At 47.6% G+C, this 24,511-nt stretch overlaps 1 protein-coding gene across 1 annotated transcript in view; it reads left to right on the top strand.

The window, feature by feature from the left end:
• Nucleotides 1–5,250: 5,250 nt before the first annotated feature.
• LOC108554256 (arrestin homolog) overlaps nt 5,251–24,511 on the top strand; it is a 32,343-nt gene continuing 13,082 nt past the window's right edge. Inside the window, exons 1-5 of the mRNA XM_017909465.1 lie at nt 5,251–5,340; nt 5,741–5,889; nt 14,369–14,419; nt 16,738–16,873; nt 18,149–18,298. Of these exons, the coding sequence (XP_017764954.1) occupies nt 5,251–5,340; nt 5,741–5,889; nt 14,369–14,419; nt 16,738–16,873; nt 18,149–18,298 (576 nt within the window). The remainder of the gene's footprint in view (nt 5,341–5,740; nt 5,890–14,368; nt 14,420–16,737; nt 16,874–18,148; nt 18,299–24,511) is intronic.

Genomic DNA, 24,511 nt, shown 5'->3' with positions numbered 1-24,511 from the left:
CGGGACTGGAAAAACAACACTGGAAACTTTTTCGTTAGATTCGAATTGCAAAAGAAACTGCACGACTGATCCAAAGAGGGCGTGCTTTATCGAGCACCCGATAATCGCAACGAGCAACCCGGTTTTCCGATATTAGCCGCCTCCGACTACAGCTACCGGGACCTTGGTCGTTCGTCACGGTGCTGACCTTACGTAACGCATCGATTCTGGTAATCGGGATCGTCGAAAAATCTATTACCCTGTAATTGTAGCTTGATTACTCGACTCGAACGAGCTGCTGAGAGACACCGCTGGATAATTAACGGGCAACGAGTGCGGGGCCATGTTTACCTGACAATCGGTTAATCAAGGTGGGCTTTGTGTCCGATTACGACCGCCGGTATTACGTGTCCTTACGCAAAGTACAGTACGATCACGGTTTGTAATCGATCGAACATGTCTCCGGACTTACATAACGATTATCTCCTCGTTTACGAATCCACGAATGGTGCATCGAAACCGCGATTAACGACGCGTAATTTCGCCTGAATTTCTGCCCCGGTGTGAACGTTGACGAAAATGCATCCAGCCGGATGCAGTCGAGTACCTTACTCTCTGGAGCCGTGACCTTTCCAACCCGAGTCCAGCGGACGCAGGTCGTGTTCCTCGAGGAACCGGTCCCCATCCCGAACACGCGTTTTCCCCGCGGATAGTAATTTTTCCTAACGATCGACGCTTCGTTGAGCACGCGCCGACGCGCTTTTCCTTTTTTCCACGCCCACGCGTTTTCGTTGTTCCACTCGAACCTCCGCGTCGCTGTTCGCAGACGCGTGACCGAGAGGTCCTGGTACAAACGCGATTACCGGAGTAACGAATTTCGTATAGAGGAGTAGAGCCCGAAAATTCTCAGTCCACGCGACTTTTCCGCGATGGACTCGTTTTTCTCGCCCCTCGGATAACTTCTGAAGCCTGATCGATGGGTTTCCGTAATCACCCACGTCTTGCCCGATCCCTCCATCATCGGGACCCGTCGATGTTCCTCAGGCTGGGAACAAGTAACGAAAGCTTTCTACTCGGCGTGGAAAAAGTGACAGGGGGCCAGACGTGGAGCAACTGGTAGAAGGCGTTGGAAGATTTTGCAAGTAGGTTAAATCTGTGCAAGTGGTCAGGAATTCCTGTACTACTTGTTGACTGCAGCACTTGGTCAGACAAGCCTATCTTCTTCAAGAGGATGTAACCCTTGGTACTCGAAAACTTCTTGGATACGCTTTAAGAACTTTTTAATATTTCTACAGTCGTACCATTTTTGCGAGTAAAAGAGGTAAAACACAGGCGGGTAATTGGTTGTTCTTCCGACGATGGAAGCAATTTCACAGTACGAATCTCGCGATAATGAGTCTACGAAATGAAGAGCTGATGATTTTTCTATCCTTTGCAGGGGCCTTAAATTCGAATCCTTCGATTTTTGCGCACAAAAGGGCGCGAGAGGAAAACAGGGAGACAAGCGACAATTAAATCGGTGAAACCGCGACCGTCGATTTCCGCGGGCGACATGAATTGCCATGAATTGCAATGGATTGCCGTGGATTGCCATGGCTCTCTGAGGCACGCGAGAGAATACGCGTGACTCGATAGTTTCGCATCCGCAATTGGAAAAACGCGCTGTTTTTCTCCTTATTTTTCACATTTCTCGCGAACCTCGCCGCGAGTACACGCGTAGGAAATTGAATTATCGCTACGACATACCTGTGTAACTCATGAAAGCTTTCTCTATTTTAAATTTCTTGTCTTCCTCGTTTGCCTATGCGCTTATCCGCCGGAGGGTTCCGCGAGATTACCATCCTCCAATTAGTTCCATTTTATCGGGAACTCGTTTCGATTCTACGCGAAAGTCTCTCTCTGTTCCGCGAGATTACCATCCTCCAATTAGTTCCATTTTATCGGGAACTCGTTTCGATTCTACGCAAAAGTCTCTCTCGCGCTTCGACTCGGGATGAAAAATAGCTTGCCTGTCTGCGAAAAGGTGACTTTCAAGCAGAGAAATGTGCCGTAGAAACGTGTAGATGAATTGTGAGAATTTTTCAAAAATGCGACACTTGATTCTCCAATCGGACATAGCGATCGCTCTCCCCCAGAGTTCATCTTCCGAAATAAAAATACATCTTCCGGCATAACGATCATAGTCCAACAGACGTGTCATCCTTTCTCGGTAAAAATCTCGATTGTCGTGAAAATTTTCGAAATATGCAGCAAAATATCGATCTCTTTACCTTAGATCGTGGAATAAGAAATGCAATATCCGACGCAACAATGGCCGTCGCGTGTGAATACCTCGTATCGAACCATGAACGTACAATTCGCATAACGAAGCTGTCGATGATGTTTTAACATGTTAGAGAATTCTAATAATTGATTCGCGTATATGGTGAGACGAGAAAGGTCGAAAATCGTTGCTAAAGTCTAGGAAATTCTATAGCAGCTACGATATATAAGAGCAACCCATATCATAGGATATGTACGATCTTTCAGATATTGCAATCGAAACGAACTCGTCTTCCAGTCGACGAGATTTTTGTGCAAAATCCAGCGTGCAAACCCGCGATGAAATATGGAAAAATCCGCCGCTTTGTCGCCAGGGCAACAAGTGAAATACGCGAACGCGAGGAGCTGAAAGGGGTCTGACTGAAGTTAGCCCGAAGTCACAATAGATTGCAATGAAAAATAGCGTGATCGTAAAGGACGGTAAGGATAATCGCGCGAGGATAGAAGAGAGCGGGAATAAGAAAGAAAATTCGGGCGAGCTACGTTCAATTTCACGCTCCTCCTGAAACTTGACGGAGCGTGAAGAAATTCGCAATGGATTACTCGACTTGATTCTCCGGGAATTCAACACAATGCCAGACTAAAACGTTCCTCGAAGGCTTCGCGGGGTGTTCTATGTAAAATCGAGAGCAACGAACGAGCTAGTTCAGCCTGATCCCTTTGTAGCGTCCAAACAAGATGTTTCGGCGACTCGAGCAAAGGGGAATGGAAACCTGCTTCTCTAAATGTAAATCGAAGCACCGGTTCTTCCTCTGGTTATTAGCACGACGAAGGTCTTGGAAGTCGCTGGTGACCAGCACTCAATTAGCTAATGGCGCCGTAGCGGCCATCGGTGGCAGGCGATTCCGAGATTAGTAATTTAATTATTAAAACATTTAATCGAAACAAATGCGAAATTAATTTCCGATGTCGTTATTTTTGTCGTGACGACCTAGAGATATTAATTACAGAGCGTAAAAAGCTTAAGAGGATAAAGAACACGAAGTGCGAGCGTAAAGTGGAACATTCATCCTGGCACCGTGAGCGACTAATCCAAAGCTGTTCCGACAGTCGACGTGTTAATACGAGCAGTGATTAAGTAACCGATGAACGAATCGCTGAACCATCCATCGAAAATTATCGAATAAAATCAAAAAATTCCGGATCGTTAACCTTCCAGTCGATCCCTGCATCCAATCGTTTCTGGCTCGTTTCAGATTTACGCGCCAACTTTTTCGCGGTATTTCCTATCCATTTCGACCACGTCGAGCGAACGTCGAAGCCAACACGCAGAGGAATATTCGAGAAACTTCCTTCATGGATGACCAGATAATCGCGTCAGTCGATTTCCTACTTTTCCTTTTTCCTTTTCCCCCCTTTTTTCGATGAAAGTGCACGAGCGTGGCGGCTCCAATCGCACAGGGATGGTTTTTCGAAAACTCTTTGTCGAAGGATCATCACCGTGAGAATCCGCGCACTGTCCATCACGGTTTCCGAGTTCGGTGTCGGAGACAAATTTAAATTTCTAGATCTCGGGCAACGCAGATTCTTTTTTAACTGTCTTTTCAAATTGTCCTTCGAATACTCGTTTAGCCATTATTACCGAGCCAGGACGAAACGAGATAAGAAGGAAACCTCCGCGGTGTTCCACGCTCGTCTTTGATCTTCCCGAATAAAGGATAACGATGACGTAAACGGGATTGTCCCTGAAGAGTTCTCGACGAGAGGCGGGCTACTCTCGAGCGCGAGGAACACGAGTGGCCTCCGAGAGAGAATTGAATAAGCTCTGCCGGAGCTTTCCTCTAACCTGGCCATTTTGTGCGTGGAACACCAGGACCGAACAAAGAAACATCGGATTCGTTATTGTCGTTTCAATTTGTCAGCTGTGTTATCACATATTCTGCCAGCTGGTCTGTTCACGGGGGCGTCGGAGAATTAATTTTAAGACCGACGACTCGATCAGGGAGCCATTCGATATTTCGGACACATCGGGCGTGTGACACGCTTTGATTCTGTTCGGGATAGACGAAGGGGCTTGGTTGAAGAGCAAACACGGTCCTAATACGCGACATCGAATAGCCGTCCTGGGACGAACCCTAACTTCCGTTCGACACAAAAAGCACACCGATCTCGGATGGATATGAGACACCCCTGAAATAGCCCCGGTGTGTTATGACTGAAATTTATTTCACTGCGCGGATTTCCCGTGTACAAATGGACGACACACTTGGACGATGTATCACACTCGCGGGTTTTGTGTCGCGTGGAAAAATCCGGGGCAGGAACGACGAGGAAAGTCGCGTCGTTAAAGGGTCGTTGGCTCGTGCTGCGAGCTTTTTAGCAGGTATCCTCGATGGTCAGAACGATATTGAGTTTATCAGGCTAAAGTAGATCCTTTCAACGAGATTATCGAGCCAGAGTTCGACGAAGGGTTTTATTATCTCGTCGATGATTAGAACCTTATACCGGTTGCCTGGCGACTACCGACCGGTCGCGAGCCGTGAAACGATCGAGTTTGAGAAACGGAAATCTCGTCGAGTTCGCGATACCTCGAGTTTGCTCTCTGTCCGAACGCCATATCTTCTCCTCCACTTTTTCCACAACGATTTTGACACTTTTCTTTTAACGAAGAGATATTTGCCCTCCTTAGATTACCTCGGATTCAATCGTCTAATTCAAACAATCGATTCGTTCGTCGTCCAGGACACACGAAGTTCGTTTTCCCTCGGAAAAAGGGAACTAGGTGGGCCACGATTTCTCGAGGTATTTGCTTTCCACGACTCTGCTCGATAACCGGAAAACGAACCGATAGGTCAGGCTCGGATAAAGTGCGCGGAAATCGGTGAGCGAGGAAGATCGAGTGTCCGGTCGAAGACTTGCCGTGAGTGTTCAGTGCCGAACGATCCGTGAGCCTTGTGCGTGGTCTTCTACTGCTTACTGGGCCTCTGTGGCCAGGAAGAGAGCAAGGATATGGCTGAGAACGAGAGACACGCGGAACCGGAAGTCACCGTGCTGCCATCGGATTCCGTGGAGCACCGGGTTTCCCTTTATCCCATTAAGGTACGGAAATTGCTGAATGAATAAAAAAATTTAGAAAATCCACTGCATCTCGTGACACCTTATTGGCTTTCGAACTATCTGCCCCCTTTAGAAAATCAGAACTACGCTATAAAAGATATTCCATCGTCCACGCAATAAATCAAACAAGTATTCCCATTTCTCTATCGTCACTTTAGACAATTTTTATCCACTTATGCAAGCATTAGAATCCCAGAGTCAAGCCTGAAGATAGATCAGATTGACAAATACCACGATCGAGAATTTAATTCGTACTTTGTATCGCGAAGAAATCGCGATCGTTCGAGATCAGAAATCATCACAATCAAAAAGACATAGTAATTCCGTGACTCGTCGTCCACGTGTTTGTCGACTAAAATCGGTGACGACCGTTCTGTCGCAGATGGAGAGCAAGAGATCGGTAGTGGAGACGATCTCGGAGGCGCGGGAAACGAGCAAGAAGGAGACGCACACGCCAGAAAATCGAGCCAAGAGGTTGCAGCAGACGCAATCGTTGCCGCAAATGCAGCCAGCTGACACGCAAACGAACAGGTGAGCACGCGATCCTCTCCGTGACGTTTGCCGGGGCTAATATCATCGACGACGGCTGAGACCGGAAGTGCCCCGTGGCATCCCTGACGATTTACGATCACGGCCGCGCCCGTTCCAAGCCGCGTGTCAGCCTCGTGCTTTCGGAGCTTACATCGGCGATCGTGGAATCGCGGGAAGACACGGACAGTGTATTAACGACGAAGAAAAAGCCCGGGGCGTGATCAGGCTAATAGTGGACACCGGCACGCCGCGATCGAATTTTCCGTGCACGACATCCGCTTTCAGCGAGATTGGACGCTGTTTCTTATTATCCTCGTTCGCCAGGACCATTACGGACCGTGGGCCACCTGTTTTCCGTCACGATCAACGCGCGTAAAATTGTGTCGAGCGTTTTAGATAGCCGAACAAAATGTCCTTCGACATTTTGAACTGTCTACGTTTATTATTATTATTATTATTATTCGATATAAACGGGCATGGTCCATTAGTGCACAAAGTATGTACATACAGTTGGGACTCATAAAATAGGTTTTACAGTTGAGGTGATCTAAAAGAATTAATCGGATTAAGTAATTAAAGAAATTACGAAAAATTTGTCCTCGTAGCAGCATTTTCATAGTCATTTTAACCCTTTGCACTCGACGATTTTTTGGCTAAAGAAGAGTGGAAATTCAAAGATTCTCTACCAAAACACTGACGATACTTTTTTCAGCAGTAAATAAAGAATTGTATAATAATAGAATCGTAGAATTATTTCATTTCGATACCTCGCACACTGTTACATTACATTAAATTTGATATGTTAATTAATATCGATCTTCCAAATTTTATGAAATGGTAACTGAAGATCACCATTTAATCAGATTCTAAAAATCGAGGTTAGTTAATATATCAAATTTAAAATTACCTAACGATGTATGGAATATCGAAGAAAAATAATTCTATGTCTTAATTTGCATATGATTTCTCATTTACCATTTTAAAAATATCGTCGACTCTATGATAGAAAGTCTTCGAATTACTATTTTTCTGTAACGAAAAAGTCGTCGAGTGCAAAAGGTTAATAAGTACCTGGTAAAACGAAGGGATCATGCACTTCGCTAATGCAAGGGGTACACCTTCGCTAATGTGATCAGTAGTATACGCAACTTCGGGTGAAACAGGACTTTGCACGTCCCAAATTCGACTGATTTTTCACGTAACAATGATGGGATGTTTTATAGATTCGTCAAAGGATCTAAATAGAATTCTATTTCACACACACATCGCGGTCTATATTGTGAGACAGGTCCAGATAAGCGTAGGCTTATTAACCTACCAAAAACTCAGGCCACTGCATCGTTCTTCACTCTTCTGAATATTAATTAATTCAAAGATCCACGAATGCATCTTTAAGGGTTGAATTCGAGCTTTCGTATCATTTGCGACGCATCAGGATGTCGTGGCTCGATGAAACTGTCTAATAGGCTCCGCTGCACGCTAATGCTGACTCACGTGCATGACAGAGGACTGGTGACATCGTTTATCAATTGTCCGTGAAATTCTGATTATACCACTGACTCAACCCTGACCTTAAAACCTCGAATACTATCCAAACGTTCGCACAGAGTAGGTAGAATCCGAAGTGTTAGAAACCAGTTGTGTTCGTAGTCGACTAGAAACTAAGACGATGGAATCGTGGGTTTAGGTTATCGGCTTTCAAGAACGGAATAAATATCGCGTGGCAGGGTTCTGAAATACACCCCGAAAACGCAAAGCAACGACAAAGAATCGCGTGATGAAAGCGATGCGAACGAACAGTCCGTTAAAGATTTACGATCACGATCACGAGCTAACCGTGCGATCCTGTAATCTAGGAGCAAGGAACCGCGAGACCACAAATCACAGGAATTCGTTACCCAGAGAACGGCTACTATTCGACAAAGACGCGATCACGAAATCGTCGGATCAACGAGTCGGCGTTGTTTCCTATCTAAAATCGAACGTGTAAGCATCGAGGAGGCGAGGAGACCTCGCAGCCAGGGCGCAAATTCGATAACGTCCGGCTCGTGATTCTATTAACCGACAGTTTCCACGTTAAGTCGACCTCTCGCCTCGTTTCCGGTCCGAGAGAGAGCCCGAATGGGTCTCGTTGTCACGAGGTGGTGAGAGTAGGAAATAAATCCAGCTATTTTTCTTCTTTGCATGTCACGTTCTGCCAGAAGAAACGGCAGGTCGATGTGTGAGGATCGAAAGGGGGGTAAAATTCGCAGACTGGTCGGCGAATTCGGACCAGGGGAAACTGTTCCACGAGAACAATTTATCCTGGATCGAGCGTGGCTCCTTGTCAGCCCATTCGACGTGCCAGCCGTCCAGGGGACGTATGAGACGTTCGTATGAGAGGAAAATTGACAGAGGGGCGAACCACGTCCGTTTAGGAGGTTCTCTGTTAAAAGAACACCAATCCACCGACACGGTGGCTTTCGTCGAGGTTTCGGGGACTGGCAGATTACACAGAGCGGAAACCTATTGCACTGATGGGATACATCCGATAGCTAGGCTCGAAAGATCCTTCGCCGTGATGACCCATAAAATGGCGAGTCGAAAGCAGACGAATCGAATGATCGATACGACGCTCGTGGTGTTTGCGGACTGGTCGAGTCCGACTGTTTGAATCGCCAGGCTAAAATTATTTGCATTCGAAGACAAGACCTGGCATGGCTTGTTTTCCGAGACAATGTCGGATAAAGCAAGATCGCGGGACAGAGGCATCGCTGCTGGATATCGAGGAAGATTTTCAATATGGATGAGGGAAAGTCACTGGAAAGCTTGTTTGACGCCTATGGGTTCCATTGCGGAGATAAATCTGCCGTTTGTAGGAAGGCACGAGACGCGAGGACGTCTAATTAGACGAGCTAATTGAGTTGCGGTTCGTACGTGTGCGTGAATCTGTGGCAGCGTAGGCGGTGTCGAATGCCATGGATCGAAGGCAACGTCAAAGATACGATTGACGCGATGTCGCGATCCAGATACAATGGAACATTGTTACGAAAGGCTCGATTATTTAACCGTGGTGGCGGAGAGTCGCGATGCATTGAAAACGGACCGCGAGATATGTCGCTGAGATGATACAGCTCGTGGTTTGACTCGGTGTAATTGAAGAGCAACCGAGCTCCGCGTAACACGCTGGCATAAGGTAGAGTTTTCAGCGAAACAAACACAGCCGGGGAACCGAATTCCGTGCTCGATTTAGCGACGGGAATAACCGTAACGGAGGAAAATTTATGCCGTTGTTCGGCGAAAATCTAAAAGTCACCGGTACACCAGTCGGTGTTTGTTAACTAGGTTAATTAATTTGCCCGGCAATCCACGAAACCGGATCTGCGCAACACGTCGTGGGACGAACGGATGAACTTTCGACTCGACGAGCAACACGAGCAAGGTGGCAAAACATAACGCTGACACGAATTTTTAGTATTTCATTAACCACCCGATGTCAACTTTAATCGCAGCGACTCAACTCCGCGGATCTAGTTTCGAATTTGCCAAATCGACGACCAATGGCGCTGTAAAGCGTACAGGCAGCGTTCCAGAGACGAGAAAATGAAGAGCACAGCATCGACGTAGTCCCGGTCAGTGTTAATTATTAACATAACGTATAATAAGCGTACCAAGGTAACTTGTTTCGCTACTTATGTCAGCTTATGCCGTCAGGAATGATAAAGTAGTGATTTCAGGGGTATCAAAGGCAGAGCCTGGTGCAAGAAATGGAGTACGCCTTTTGTCCTTGTGCCATCCTGCTAGCCTTCTTTTCATCTCTGCGCGGTATATAAGTATAATACTTCGATATTACTTATGGCTCCATCAAAGGAAAGCAGAGCTTATATGAACAAAGAACACGTGTCACCAAATACTTCTGCGAATACACGAGGATGAAACGTTATATCGAGATCATCGATAGCACTAGGAATCCTGAAACTCGAAGAGAAAAACATTTAAATGTCACGCGTCGTTTCTCGATCTGTCATCTTTCGCCAAGGTCATCGAATTGCCAATCTCGTCAATAGTTACCAGGTTACCGGACTACCAGGATGACCTTGTAGGGAGTTCCTCACAGGGGTTGAAGTCAGCTGATTGCAGGTATGGGGTGGTGCTAGAAGGATCCTAGGCCCGCTAATGGACTCGTCACTAAGGCTAGCGGCCCTGCCTTAGAGGGGGATACTATTGATAGGTCTGGAAGCTATATATACAGGAAATGGAGGTTTTCCTCTAACCTCCTTGAAGTTGGAATTCATTTAGCAACGAGAGTGAAAACGATGGTCGTTGCAACCTTGACACTGCAAATTTCGTCACATTTACCCCCAAATCCCGAATTTCATCCGATCGTCACGCCTATCTGCGATCCACAAGTGTTGGCACAATTCTCCCAATTATTTCGAACAAATATTTATACGTATACCCAATTCGCAGTCGTAACAACGCAAACGATAATTTTCGATTAATGTCTCCTGCGTCCAAGGAACATTTGCATCCAACTGACCGAACTTCTTCGAACTGCAACGCCGTAGATTAACAATTATAGCGAACGGAATTAATCGGTGGAACTACTCGCGCGATTTGTCGAAAGGCAAAAAGTCGCCAGCGAATTACACCCGAGACAATCGCGACTGTTCATTAATTAGAACTTTACAATAATTGCATTACACGCGTTTCATTTCGCGCATAAACCTATACACAAGCCATTACGCTGGGCGCGTATTAACAGAAGCAGAGCGAAACGCAAATAACGGCCGGGTGTATTGCTTCGATGACGATTAAGTGTAAACCAGCCAGAGACACGGTAATCCGAACGTATCTGTACCCATTCGGTAACATCGTAACGTATGTTTATATACGCCACTGTCACGGGACAAAGGGTCTCCGACTCCAATTGCAAATATACTCGCGAATTCGTGCGTCTGGGCGACTACGAGGCACCGCTGGATCGCGAAGGATTAAAAAGCGGTAATCTAGATCTCAAACGAAACGAATCGACGGCATAATACGAACTCGATGTCTGTCACAGACAGGTATCGCGGAATGGGATTTATTATAAAAGTGCATCGAGGGATCTCGATCCGTCGACGACAACGAGACTAAATGGAGAACGGAAAGTTCTCGAGGATCTCGTGGATTGCGCGATAAAACCGATCGATAATGGCACGATGTAACGAGGGGATGTCGAAAAAGTCCTCGAGGTTCAGCGTTTTACGCGCTGCGGGGGACGGAATTTGCGTGGTAGCGGATAAAACAGGGAGAGTCCGTTGAGGAGTAAGATTTTATTCCACTCTTTCAATCCGACATAAGACTTTAATGCTAGTTGATAAAAAGTTCTCGGTGAGATAAGAAGAAAAGGTCAAGCCGTGATCGTGAAAGCGTAAAAACTCGCGGGAGGATGGTACAGTCGGAAGAATTTATTCCTTTTAATCTTCAGCCACGGCTTCATTCGATGCTCCAACTCCCTTGGTCGTTGACGCAAGAAGCAAGTGACCCCAAGAACAATACTGATTAACCAAAACTCGATCAACGAGAATAAACCAAGCTATAATCCCATGTCATGGCTGCACCACGATGATCAAAAGCTCCTGTCTCAGAGACAGCTGGGACTCCTACGTTCCGCGAGCTGGAGTTGGAAAACTGCAAAATGAATGCCCTGTCTGTGCACCCTGTTTCTTCTTCTACTTCCAGCATTTTTACACGTACAATCTCTAGTCTGTTCGGACAAGAATATTTACGACTCTGCGTGTGCTTAAGAGATATACACCGAAAGTGTATCCTAAAAATGTCTGCGCGAGACTCCTTCGCAATGGAAACACGCCATATTTTATACCCTCAACGGATATGCAGTTTAAAGGAGACATTATCCTACCTTGAATTTCCCACGCCAGACGTCGTTTGTGACGTTCTGTCCCATCTGTTAGTCAGACGCGGCTAGCCACTGCCAAACAACGTCTCGAGGCTTCCAGACGTTCGACCGTGAACTTCCTAAGGATGACGAGGCTTGCAGGGAAACACCTAATTCCAGGTTAATCGAAGGATAATCTTTGGATTCGAAGGGTTAGTCTTCGTGTGACGCGAGCGAAGCAAAGGCGAAGAAGCGTAAATGAACGACAAATTGGAAATGGAGATCTTGCACAGGGATGAATTTTACGCAACAAGTTGCGCGCGCACGCGGTCGTACCTGACATGCTTAGATCCGAAGCGATGCATTGTGACACCGGCAAAACGCTGTCATCCTGCTCGATCGAATCGTAAACACGGATGGAGTGGAAACACAATATTTTCGGCCACGTGTACCACGTGCTCGCGCGCGCAGGGTGCGTCAGAGGGTGGCGCGTAGACGTGGAGTGACATTTGCGTGATCGAAAGTTTCGAAACGAGTTGAAAAAGCGAAGAAAGGAAGGGGAAAAATAGGTTCGTAGGTGGATTTTCCGCGCGCGTGCAGCGGTATTCCTACATACGCGGCACAAATTCCGCGCGTACGTTCTGCGTCACGAAGACCTTCGGGCGCTTTGTGAAGCGAGGAGTGGCTGGAAAATTTCGCGTGCAGTCGAGTGGCTGTCGGAACAACGAGTGCAACGAGACACCGGCGTTTGGCTGGGAAATTCGGCCCGAAATGAGGCAGGCAATTGCATGCGCGCAAATCGCGTGGAACGCGATACAGAAAACTGATTCACCCTTGACCTCGTGCCGTAATTCGCGAAACAGTGAGCAACGTCGAAGACTATAAGCGGATCTCCCGGGTTTCCTCTTTGCCCTACGATCGGTTCTTGCTTTCCCGATAGCTACGGAACATCTTCCTCGCGAGTAGCGCTACTGACTCGTTTACTCCCGCCATAAATCCCACAGGATAGTGGCCGATTCCTTGCTCGTTCCCGTCGAACGACGCGCGATAAACGCTAGAACGATGTACGACTGAGTCCCGAAAGGAGCTGGTCCGAGTGAAAAACGTCGCTAGAAAAGGGTTTGAACGGTCCCGAGGAATTTTACAGTGGTCGTAAAAACGTTAGCTGGACCTCTACGCGGCTAATTGGCAACGTGGAAAAGGCCGACCAGCCAGAAGCCCCGTTGTCATAACGAAGAACCCCGTGGAATGTCAGGGACGGGCCGTAATTTCACGGCCGACGCGGTTGGTCACAGAGCGCCATGACTTGGGAGCAATCCAAAACGTTGCGATTCTATTCTTGGCTCGTTACATAGTTAATGCCCTGGCTTCTCGAAGAAGTCTTAATCACTAGACAGGGAAGGAAACTCGCGCGTTTAAACGGGATGAAAGACCTCGGAGCAACGGCAGGATAGGGGATGTTAAAAGTTGGCGCGAGCCTAGTGGGTACGATGCGATTCCTGGACCTCGTTTACGTTTCCATGGCCACTGAGTGCTCACGAAATCCTTCTGTGGCCTGGCCAGGTATGTATGAGATTCCACTAGACCCTGGATTCGAACGTGGATCTTCCGAGTGGATCGAATAACCCACGAATTCCTTCATCCCTCGACCGCTCAGCCTCAACCTTCAGAGGCGAAACTTTTCGCCGAGGAAATTTACGAGCTTGAAACTAAATCGCGTAATCCACGGTGAGCCGAATCTTCAGTCTATTCCACGTCGAAATTTGTTTCTTTTCGGGAAAGAGAGAAAAAGCTGTCTGGCTGAAACACATGTACGCGGTAGCAGGCTGCTGGCAGTATCTCGTTCACGTCAATCCGTCTGGGTTTTACAGGCAACCCGCGTGAAATCAGTTCTAGCGTTCTGTCGGGGAGAAAAAATGCGAAAATTCCTCGAAGACCTTTTTCTCCCTGGCGTTGTATAGAACAAGGTCTGCATTTCTCCTTTCTTCTTTGAAATTCGTCGCGAACGTTTCGCGTAATCCCCAGCTCCGTGGTGAGTAGGCAATAATCGTGGCGAGGACGTCGGTCGCCAGAAAGTGAGGAAAATTCGAGAGAAATGCTCGTTCGCGTGATACCGATAACTGAATATTATTTAAAGATAGCCTCGACTCGTTTATACCCTCGTCTCTGTGTTTCCCTTAAGGTTCACCCACGGTACCTTTGTTTAAAAGGTTTTCACCGTGGAGCTACCCCTCCGGGTTCTGTCACGGTACCCACACACGCGCGCGCGCGTTTGCGAGATAGAAAAAGACGCGGTGGAAGAAGCCGCGAGCGAGGTTAATGCATAAATTATTTCAAAAGACACTACCGCCGGCGAATTAGGAATCGAGCGGTCGGCAAAGCGCCAGGCGAGTGATTTTAAACCCCTTCGGCTTAACCACGTTTACACGTGGGACGAGGAGAAAGTCGGTTAGCCGCGGGAAAATACTGTTGCGCGGCGGAAATTATACCCCTGGTTTTCCAACTGAAAACTCGGCGAATCTCTGTCGCGGCTAAACGAACGAATAGCTGTGTCACGCGTAAATAAGCGATTCGCGAAGATGACTGTTGGTCGAATGATGGAATCGTGTGTTTCAGAAAAGTGGAGAACCCCAGCGACAACCTCTCGGACACCATCAGTAGTCAGAGGTGAGTAGAAAATGGTAAATTTATCCCTGTTCGAGGGGTAGGTCTCTATTTTCTGCGACGAAGTTCGAGGAAAGTTTGCAAGGAGGGTGTTCGTTGTTACACAACAACGAATCTTCCGACGATGTACGTGTACGTGAATAAACGCGAGCGTGAAACGAGCGGAGAAATCCTCGTGACGAGATGACTCGTTCCGTCGTGGAACATGGTCTGGGAACAACAGACGGCCCTGGCGCTTCCCTTAGAAAAGTAAATTAAGATACCTTTTCTCGGAGAATCATTCTTTTTTCGTCGCGACTATGTAACTATGTAATTGCATTGCGGAGAACATAGATGGGTACATAGAAACGGCGAGATAATTTATGGAGAAGAGGAAAGACGCGCTTGCAGGCGGCGCTGGAAATACGGGTGAAGCTCGAAGCGAGGCTAGAAAAGATTTATCGTCGAACAAAATTCGAAGTTTCACGAGTATTTAAGGAATTCCGAGTTCCCGGGCGTCTCTGCTACTTAAAATTTTAATGCAGCTCGCGAAAGAAGAAGAACAATGTTCGCAACTTTGCTATCTCGGCAGTGCCTTTGACGATGAATTCCATCAGAGTTTTAAGTTTAACGGTGGCAGGGTTTAACATCTTAATAAATAACGGCTGCCTAATTGCGACGAGACTTTTTCGGCGTAGAATGATAAGGATTAATAAGCCAGGTCCAATTAGAAACGGCGCCGACGTTCGTTCGGTGATTAGGGCAGAACGGTTTGAATATTAGAGGGAGCGAGCAGCCATCGAACGTGTCCGGGACTGTGTGAAAACTAATTAACAACGAACACGGTTTTTTGCGTTTAATTAAAAGGACACAAAAAAATCGAGGGTTGCTCGCGACAAACCAGCCAGCAGCCTTCCAACTTGCCCGTCAGTTTAATTAAACCCTGTCTGAAAACTTTCGAATATACCGAGTATCTCGAAACGGCAGCTGATAACTATATTACCAACTGCATCGACGAAATACTGTCACTAACTTTCCTAAACTTTCTTATACGTGAGATATGACGCAATTTTTTCACCGAATCTCCTTTTCCCAGCCGCGGAAAATCCGCCTCCATTTTATTCCACCATTCTCACGTACGAGTGCCATTTTTGGCTTCTGCAATTCCAACTCTCTGCCAGGATTATGTACGACCCTACGTTCCTGGTATACGGGTGTAGCGAGGATATACAATTCTAGCTGTCTAAGACGACATTCGATCGAAAGGGTACCATTTCCATGCAAAGTCTAGATAGCACAGCTATCCGAAGGACCAACCCAATCACCGATGGCCACACGGTGGTGGTGCGGTAACTCTCGACGCTGCGGCATTCGATTGAACCGTTGAATAAATATCCGGTGACGCGTCAAACCTCAATGTCGAGATTGTTCGAACTGAAAGCAGGGATCGATAAGATCATCAGCAGTGTCCTCCTAATCAACCCGGATTGCCTTGGGCCAACTGCAGAGATCCTTAATCGAGCATTTAACGTCAGCGTCCAGGGCAGAGGCTGAAGAAAATTCCTGGTCCACGGGATCCGATAAAATCCCTTTAAAACGATATCACCTGTCGTTTCTCTCAATCTTGCGCGTAACGCGATATTCGTGTTCCAGATCTCGTAACGAGGGCCCGGCTGTTGCTTGCATAATTATCGCGACAGGCTGATGACGACTGTTTACCAAACATCGGGTAAAACTCGTGTAAACCGTGAGGTAGACGTGGCGTTGATACGTGATGTATTCTACATGGAGTATCGCGTTTGAAAATGTCGTCTCGAGGAGAATCGAATTCGAAGCTCGCACGAGGCCTTGGAAAAATATTTGCACCTTTGATCGAAAGGGACGAGCGTCGTCGCGCGGGTTAATCGATTCGCAGCGAGCGATCGATGGATCGCCTGGTGACGGTAATGCGCGCGATGCACGGACGTGTCTGTATCCGCTCGAGCACGAAATCCCAATGGAATTATTAACCGGTGTAACCGTTGACGCGAATGAAAATTGCGAGCAAACAATGACGAACAAAAACGAACGATGATCGCTGGAATGGTAGGCGTGCATCGCGCCTCCAGCGACGCACCGACATAATGAACCGTGTCTCTTCTTCTCCGTTTGTTTCCGCGTGGAGACTAAACGGGCCGCGAAATTCCACGAGAAAACAGAGCACGTAATTACGCGCTTAATGATGACTTTACAACGTGCAAACGCGGTACCATGGCTTGCCAGGCAAAGGGGAATTTCGAGTTTCCCCTTTGCTCTGCAATCCTCCGGACGAGCGACAAACAAGCACTGCTTCTGTCCCACAGGGTGTATAAGAAGTCGTCGCCGAACAACAAGCTGACTCTCTATTTGGCTAGCAGAGATCTGATCGTGAGCGAGGCGAAGATCGACAAACTACAGGGGGTGCTACTCCTCGACCCCGAGTTTTTGCAAGACAAGAGGGTGAGTGATACCCAGACAACGATCGACGTATGTTCTACAGAGAGCTCGGAAAAAGTTGGTCGGAATGACCCAGCAGTGTCTCTCGTTCGTTTTTCCCTCTGTGACACGTCTCTCGCGCGTTACACGCGGTAGACGTCTATCCTATTAAGGGAATTCGCGTGTACCCGTCTTTACATGCACACGCATGCAATTAGGCCAACCTATTGATCGATCGACAGTCACAGCAACAGTCGGTTGCCGACTGACTTCTTCCGAGCTGCCTGCAGTACCCATATATACATATATACATACATACCCAACCCATCGAACTAGTCAGAAATCAAATCGTTCCTTTAACCGTTTGAGTGCCACGGGTCATTATTGTTTCCCAATCGATATTTGCCAAGCGGCGCGATAGCGCTTGTCATATTCCGTGTCCAAAAATGCCGAGCGGCGCGATAGCGCTTCTCATATTCCGCGTTCACCAACCGAGCGCGCTGATTGTCAGCTTCGCAGCTCAGAGCGCTGGCACTTTTGGACACAAAATACAAGAAGCGCGATCGCGCCGCTTGGCACTCAAACGGTTAAGTACCAAAGAAAACGTTTCGATTTCGAGACACGGGTGTAAAAGAACGTATGCAAATGCAACTACTGCGATACTTTGAGGTGCATTTCCGGTGCACCAAAAAGGTGGGACACTTTTAATCCCAGCGTGCCCCAAAGAGTTAAATACCAAAGAACGTTTCGTTTTCGGAATGTAGAAGAATATCACGTAGGGAATGGTTTGCGTCATCGAGGGAGAAAGTAACGCGCTGATTTAATTCGTCGAAATAAGTTCGAAGCCCAATTTCCCGAAGATCCCATCACCCCGCTAACCTTAATTTCATCGACAGCCTCGTCGCGACATCTTTTCGTCGAAGCTAATTAAAGATACTTCTAAAGCAATCCCGAAGTAATCTATGGGTTCGAAGAGGCTCGGGACTGACAGGGGGTGAACTTTTCGCGATCCCTCTGACGTCCCCCGTGAAGCCGATAGGTGTCGTTGCCGAGTAAATATCACTCGGCTCGGCGCGGAAAAAGTATTTGTCCGCGAGTTATCGGCGAACTGGTTAAGTTTGCGGTTCGATAAATTTCATTAGAGACCCGACCGGTTAATTGATAGGAAGATTAAACGAGTTTACCAGGTCGTGACGCGGAACGCAAAGCGAATAGAGAATACTCGTAGGAACGCGAACGAACACAATCGCGATTATTTGCGTCTCTATTTACCAATTAACTATCCGCCGGGTGTTTCAGGTGTACGGGCAAATTACGTTGACTTTTCGCTACGGAAGGGAGGACGAAGAGGTAATGGGACTGAAATTCTGTAACGAGGCGATTATGTATCTCGCGCAACTGTACCCGCCGCATTCCAGCGCTGATCAACAAGAGACGACGCCTCTGCAGGTCTGTACGAGAATAATTCAATCTTCCTTTCGAAGCTGCGGCAGAATTCACGCAGATCAACCTTACGTTTCTGCCTGCACCGTCGTCGTAAATTTAGAAGATCCGAACGATTTAACGAAGGTCCTGGCGGGTGAGGTTGTACGCAAGGGTGTTCATAAACTCGTGAAATTTCGTCCGCCCTGCAACGCGAAACGGGCCGGTGCTTACGATCAATGAAACTTTAATAGAGACCTCGATCATGCATGCGCCCCGCCGCCATAACTGCGGATGCTTCCACAACGTATCGTTAAATTCCGTATCGGAAAATTGAAAAAATAATATCCGCGTTCCATCGAACAGCTTCATTTCCCCGTCTATGACCGAAGTCTTCTCCGCGAGAACCGATTCGTGACTAGGGAAGACCTAACGTAAATTTCCGAATTTCTCGACAATTCCATTTCACCCCCAACTATGTCCCCGTGGGAATCGTGAACGAAGCGCGACGTTTCTTCGAGCATTCTATTTTATACACTCGTGTTTGCCCTTGTTTCCACGACAGATTAAACGGCGAGCAGAGAAAACGGACGGAGAGAAATAAAAGCGAGCTGCTTGGAATCGGTGAAACGGTAAATAATCAACGATGAAACGACGAGAAAGCGTAAGACTACGCGGCAGCTGCGTTTCTCAGTCGGTTAATTAAGCGGTACAGCAGCTGTATTATTCGAGGTAACGACGCGGCAGCGTAAGTTCGTAATCAATTAATGAAATAAGCCACTCGGTTTAGCAATCGATTTCGTGCCCCGGTAATTAGAAACTTGCGTACGCGGCGCCGATTGCCTAACTGCGTTAGCGGCCCACGTTCGCTTCCTCGAGCGCGCAACTCGTGCGAGAAAAGTTTGCCAACACGGCTGCTCGTCGTGTCCAAATTAACCCGACGAGTTCGGCAAACCGAAGGAGACAGGACTCCGTCTCTGTCCGTTGAATTTTCACCCGATGTCCCGTGAAAAGAAGACTCCGGTAGCTGCGAGTTAAATATTGAGCCTGGGACACGCGACAGCAGCGCAGTTCGCCCACTCTGCTATGCAAATTTCATACGGCCACTGGTAAAGCTTTAATCGCGTTTCCTGATACTTTCTCAGAGGATCGCGAGGGGGGATAAATTTTTCAACAGCTCCGCAAGGAACGGGACCGCGAATCCTGCGATCCCTTTCCACACGACAGATGTGCCCCGTAATCCAGGTCTGGCTAAGCTCAGCTACGATCCTGATACTCGGATTCGAGACCAAAAGCAAACATCGTGTCGAAATTTTAAGTGCAAGCTCAAACGGATCGCGGGGTGCTGAAGATGGAACCAAGTACAAACAGATCCCCGAGGAAACCACGAATCAATCGTCGCGATTATGATTCAGAGATTAGGCAGCTCCATCGAACGTGGATGAAAGTCGGCTGTCAAGTATTTTCGCAAGAGGTATACTAACGTAGGGATACTTTCGATTGGCGAATACAGGGAATAAGAGATGTTGGTTTAGTCCAATATATTATTTATTACTAGCTAAAGAGACTTGTGAGTAAAGTACAAACTAAAAGACTAGACTAATAACTGAACTATGATCACGCAACTGACACTCTCGCGTTGACTCTTCTTCAAACTCCGTAAAGGACTGTCTTAGGACAACCCTTGTACCCTAATTTACCTTTCACCCTCTTTCTCAATCATACGTTTCTCATAACCTCACTCTCGGTGGGTCACGTGCCCTAAACACTGAAACGCCTTTTGCTCTTTACTTCCACTCGATACAGTCATAAATATCCCGTTCACCCGATCCTTGCACTCTAGACGTCACTCTAAATATTCGACCTAAACTCTAGGCTGCTCTAATTGCCCGTCATCAGCTAGATAGACCCAAGTGTTCCTTTGCATTTGCTCTCAAACCCCAGCATTCCTACGCTAATATCGAAATCGTGAATCGGTATGTTTCCTTACTCGGAATTAGCTCGTGAATTAAGAGACATCGTTAACTGATAAAGAGGAATATAATCGAAGGATGAATTGGATGAAAAATCTACTTGCGCGAAAGGTTTTCGATTACGCGGGGCAAAGGGGAGGAATATTGGTTTAAAATCAGGCAGATGTAGATAGCAATTGGAAAAGCTGATATAGCCATCGGTCAGCGGAGGATTAACAGTCCACGTATCAATTTCGTTTCCGCGCGGAACCAATAACGCGCTCTGCTCGTTAGAACGGTCAGCTAACCGTGGAAGGTTTAAACGAACAAGGCGTTAAGGGATCTGATAGATCGTTGATCCGCTCGGAAATGAACCGTTAAGCTTATGGAGTACGGGATGCACGTTATATAGGTCGTAAGCCTTGTAACTGATACGCGCGACGTCACCGAACAACGTGCATCGAACCGTTCTGAAACAACCCTCCTCTGCTTACCTCTCGCCGAAGAAGCTCTGCTCGCTGCCTTTAAAAGGTTACCCTGCTAGAACCTGTCTTTGAAATCTTCCTATTGAACCGAGAAAAAATTCACGTCGCAGCCGCGTGCATCGTGGATGAAAGTGCATAGCGTAAAGCATGAGAAAATCCTCGATTTTGATCGATATTTAATGTTAGACTCGTGAGAGATTCGCTGAAGTTTAGTAGGCTGGCAAAGAAAGGTGGATAGCGTTTTACACGCTGCACTAACCATCTCTCCTCTGAAGGACTTGATAGCCATCAGCGTCGATCCCATGGACATTCGGTGCCTAATTATAACTCCTACGCAGAGCTGAGAAAATGGCTAGTCGAAGGAACACTGGCGTAACAGGTGCATCCTCCCAGCGCAATTGTAAAAGCAGAACGCACGAACTTTCGTCGTTGACCTAGAACGTTACAGCTACAAACGAGATCCCAGGGGAACGTATACACCCTGTAAAATAAGAAGCATCGTGAAGTATTAACGTAAACGTAGGACCAGTATTAACTATTTAACGCAAGGGGTATCGGGCTAAGTTATTCCTCTGCCATGTCAGCATAGAGAGCTAAAGGTGAAGTCAGGCGTAGCTAACAGAGTACGGCTCTCAGCCCTGTGACGGCTCACTCGTCGAACTGGCACTTCGTGAAATTTCAAAGTACCATCGACTCTACCACCCCACTCTGCTACGCTATAACAAGTCGCCATCCCGTGTCTCTTTGGCCTTTTACACCGACCACTCGGCGTCTGCTAGAGGGACCTCGCCAAGGATCCTTGGCCTGTTCGCTCTTCCTGCACTTTGGTTTCCGATTCGACCACTGCTACTCGGATTATTCCATTCCGCCCTGCTATTCACGGCCTAACACGGTCATTCATGCCCTTTGCACCTAACGGCTGAAAGAGCAAGCATCTCGCGGCACGTGCGATATCCCGATCAGTTCTGCGCAGAAACATCCCGCGTATTGCATATTCTCCACTGTCTGCAATACACGATAAACAGTCTTCGGCATGTCCAACAGGGGCAAACATCGTATAGCTACATTGGCTGGTGGCTTCCTATAGATGTCCCTACAGCAGGCGCCGAGGAGGATGTCAGAGACCAAGCGAGCGAGGTCGCGTCGATAAATTCCGCTCCGTCAGGAAACTCCTCGCGAAACTTTTGCAACGGAGATATCCATTTCAATCGCGATAACGTGGCTTATCCGAAAAACACGCGTCTGCTTGTCCTCGAGTATGGCAGCAGCTGCAGGCGTCGAGAGGAACGAATGGGAAAGTTGCCTCACCGGTGTTCGGCGTTAATAAAATGGCGCGAAGGTGAAACGCAACCTCGACCCGGTTCCGCGATAATTGCGAGTTGGCAAACTTTATTACCGTATATTTTCTTATCTCAGAAAGCGTTTAGCCAAACTGCAGGGTGAGGCAGATTAGACGTCGTCCGATCGCGAAAGATCGTCTCTGCTGAGAGCATATTCATCCTAATTCCGTTTTAATTGGCGATCGCTTTAACGTATCGAGTTGGGAAAAAATCCATCGACGAGGGATAATCGTGGCGATTCAACCGTGTTGCCGCGAATCGTGAGCAATTAATACCGAAAGCTCGTGGGGCAGTAATTTCGCGAGTAAATCCAGCGCGGTGCAATAAGGTCGGCTATGGTAAGCGCAGGTAGGGTAAAGCTGCTGCAAAACGGAAACGCGCAGGGGTAATTGAAACGGATGAAAGTCGAAGTCCAGAGAGAGAGAGAGAGAGAGAGAGAGAGTACTCTCGACGTTCCTCCAGCTGAATTCCCAATGGAAGGGGAAAGAAACGCGGAAGAGGAACGTCTAGAAGATGGAGACTGCATCGCGAAGGTTCCGATCGAAGGATGCTGTGTTCGGGTGTCTGGCAAACGATTAACGTAAATAGAAAATCGGAGAGCACTCGGTCGAGAAGCAAACAACGCGCGAACCGTTGATCGTTTCTCGTCGGCGAGAGGAAAAGCGGAAAATACGAATGGACTCGAGAGGAGATGGAAACTTAATCTCGTCGTGGAAACGAATGAAATTCGATCGAGACGAAAAAAGGGAGGTCGAGAGTAATTCCATAACACGGAACGGTGCAATAAATCGTCCGCGGATGGTTCCTTTCTGTCCGCTTTGAGAATAAAACGTTGCGCAATGGGAGAAAGAAAGAGCCCGGACGAGAATTCCTCGTGGTTGGTGGCCGTTTTTTTATCTCGAATTCCTCGAGTTACTGCTTTCAGATCGCCGAGAAACGGTTACCGTTCCATCACCGCACGCCCGCCATTCCGCCAACTTAAGTAACCACGAGGGAAACACACGTAGAACGCGGAATCCACCTCTGGTCCTTTTAAATTATCCAGAGAGAAAGGATTGTCGTCGAAGTGGAGTTTCGATAATTGAAACGAACCGTGGTGGCATCGTTATTCCTCCGCGACGCACGATTACAAGATGGCGGACACGTCGGGGATAAAAATCGAAAGAATATTATCCGAATCGAGTCACGATGCATGTTTTACCAGCTACGAAGAGAATCGTAGGATCAGCTTCCAGGATTACGACACCCCGGCCTTGACACTGACCCTGACCCGCGGCCAGGTGGCCTCAACCTGTCGCGAAAATTATTTAGCGAGCTTCTTTCCATTTTCCTGGATACTTCGCATCGCCTACGGTCGCCGTGCGCTGCATTATTTATCCGATCGATGAATTAGGCATGAAGCAAGATCGTTCTGCCGGCAATCGAAGGATAACCCATTTCATCGGCGACACCTTCGCGTGTATCGAGGCTCGAAACGCATCCCTTGCGACGCGATGGGACGCTTCGCTTCTTCGATTTCCCTCGAGTTCTTCCGATTATAGTTAACGCGTTAAACGCGCCGCTGTGCACCTTAAACTCGCAACCGGAGGTTTCAACTTTGTCGCGAGAAGTTTATATTCCATTATAGTTTCCGAGTCTCGTTAACTTCTCCCGTTTCTTGAAATTCCCACCGAAAAGGAAAGAATTATCCTATCCTCGCCCAGGAAACTACAGCATAGCCATGGTTACCTGTTGTCCGAGGAAAAACAAAGGTAATCCCACGAGTGACGCATCGGTTCTTATTCCTTACCCGTGACTCTAAAAGTGATTCCAAAACACCGTGCGAGGAACGAGGAGGTTATTCAATTTTAACCAGCCGATGGGACACCTCTTGCACCTGTCCCAGTTTCATCCTTGGCGAATCCGTACGCTCGTCGCGGATACCCGATATCCGGCGTCGTTTCGCAATTGCACAGATGGTGCAGGAGGTCCATGGCGAACAAAACGTGATCTCTCGCGGATGCAGCCGGAGAAAAGCAATTTCATCGCGATACATTTCGCCGTTTCATCGGTGCGTTTCCGTAGCGCAATCCGGCAGCGTTTATATGCACGCGGAAGGGGATCGATATGGCAGCAAACTGGCCGGGGACCGGTGAAAAATTTCGCCCCTTTTTCGAATGTCAATCGAAGCGACGGTTGACCAAAAGTGTTGATCGTGTGCCGTTCGATGCCGCATGACGCAACGGCGTTCGATCCTGGCCAGGAGCTGACCTTGGCCTGCGCCCTGCTCTCGGATGCTTCCAGAGAAGTTATCTATGGTGCTCGTTTCCCGCTCCTCCGCGAGACCAGCAACTCTTCAACCACGATAGCTTCGATCCACGTATCGTTCGTGCACGCGGGAAGAGGACTAGTTAAAGGCGGGAAGTTAAAGGATCACGATGGGAATATTATGAGAAGATGACTCTGTTCATTCCCTATACTCAT

Source organism: Eufriesea mexicana, unplaced genomic scaffold, assembly GCF_001483705.2.
Source record: "Eufriesea mexicana isolate 0111107269 unplaced genomic scaffold, ASM148370v2 scaffold58, whole genome shotgun sequence".
NCBI classification, from domain to species: domain Eukaryota; kingdom Metazoa; phylum Arthropoda; class Insecta; order Hymenoptera; family Apidae; genus Eufriesea; species Eufriesea mexicana.
This window is presented reverse-complemented; position numbering and strand designations above follow the sequence as displayed.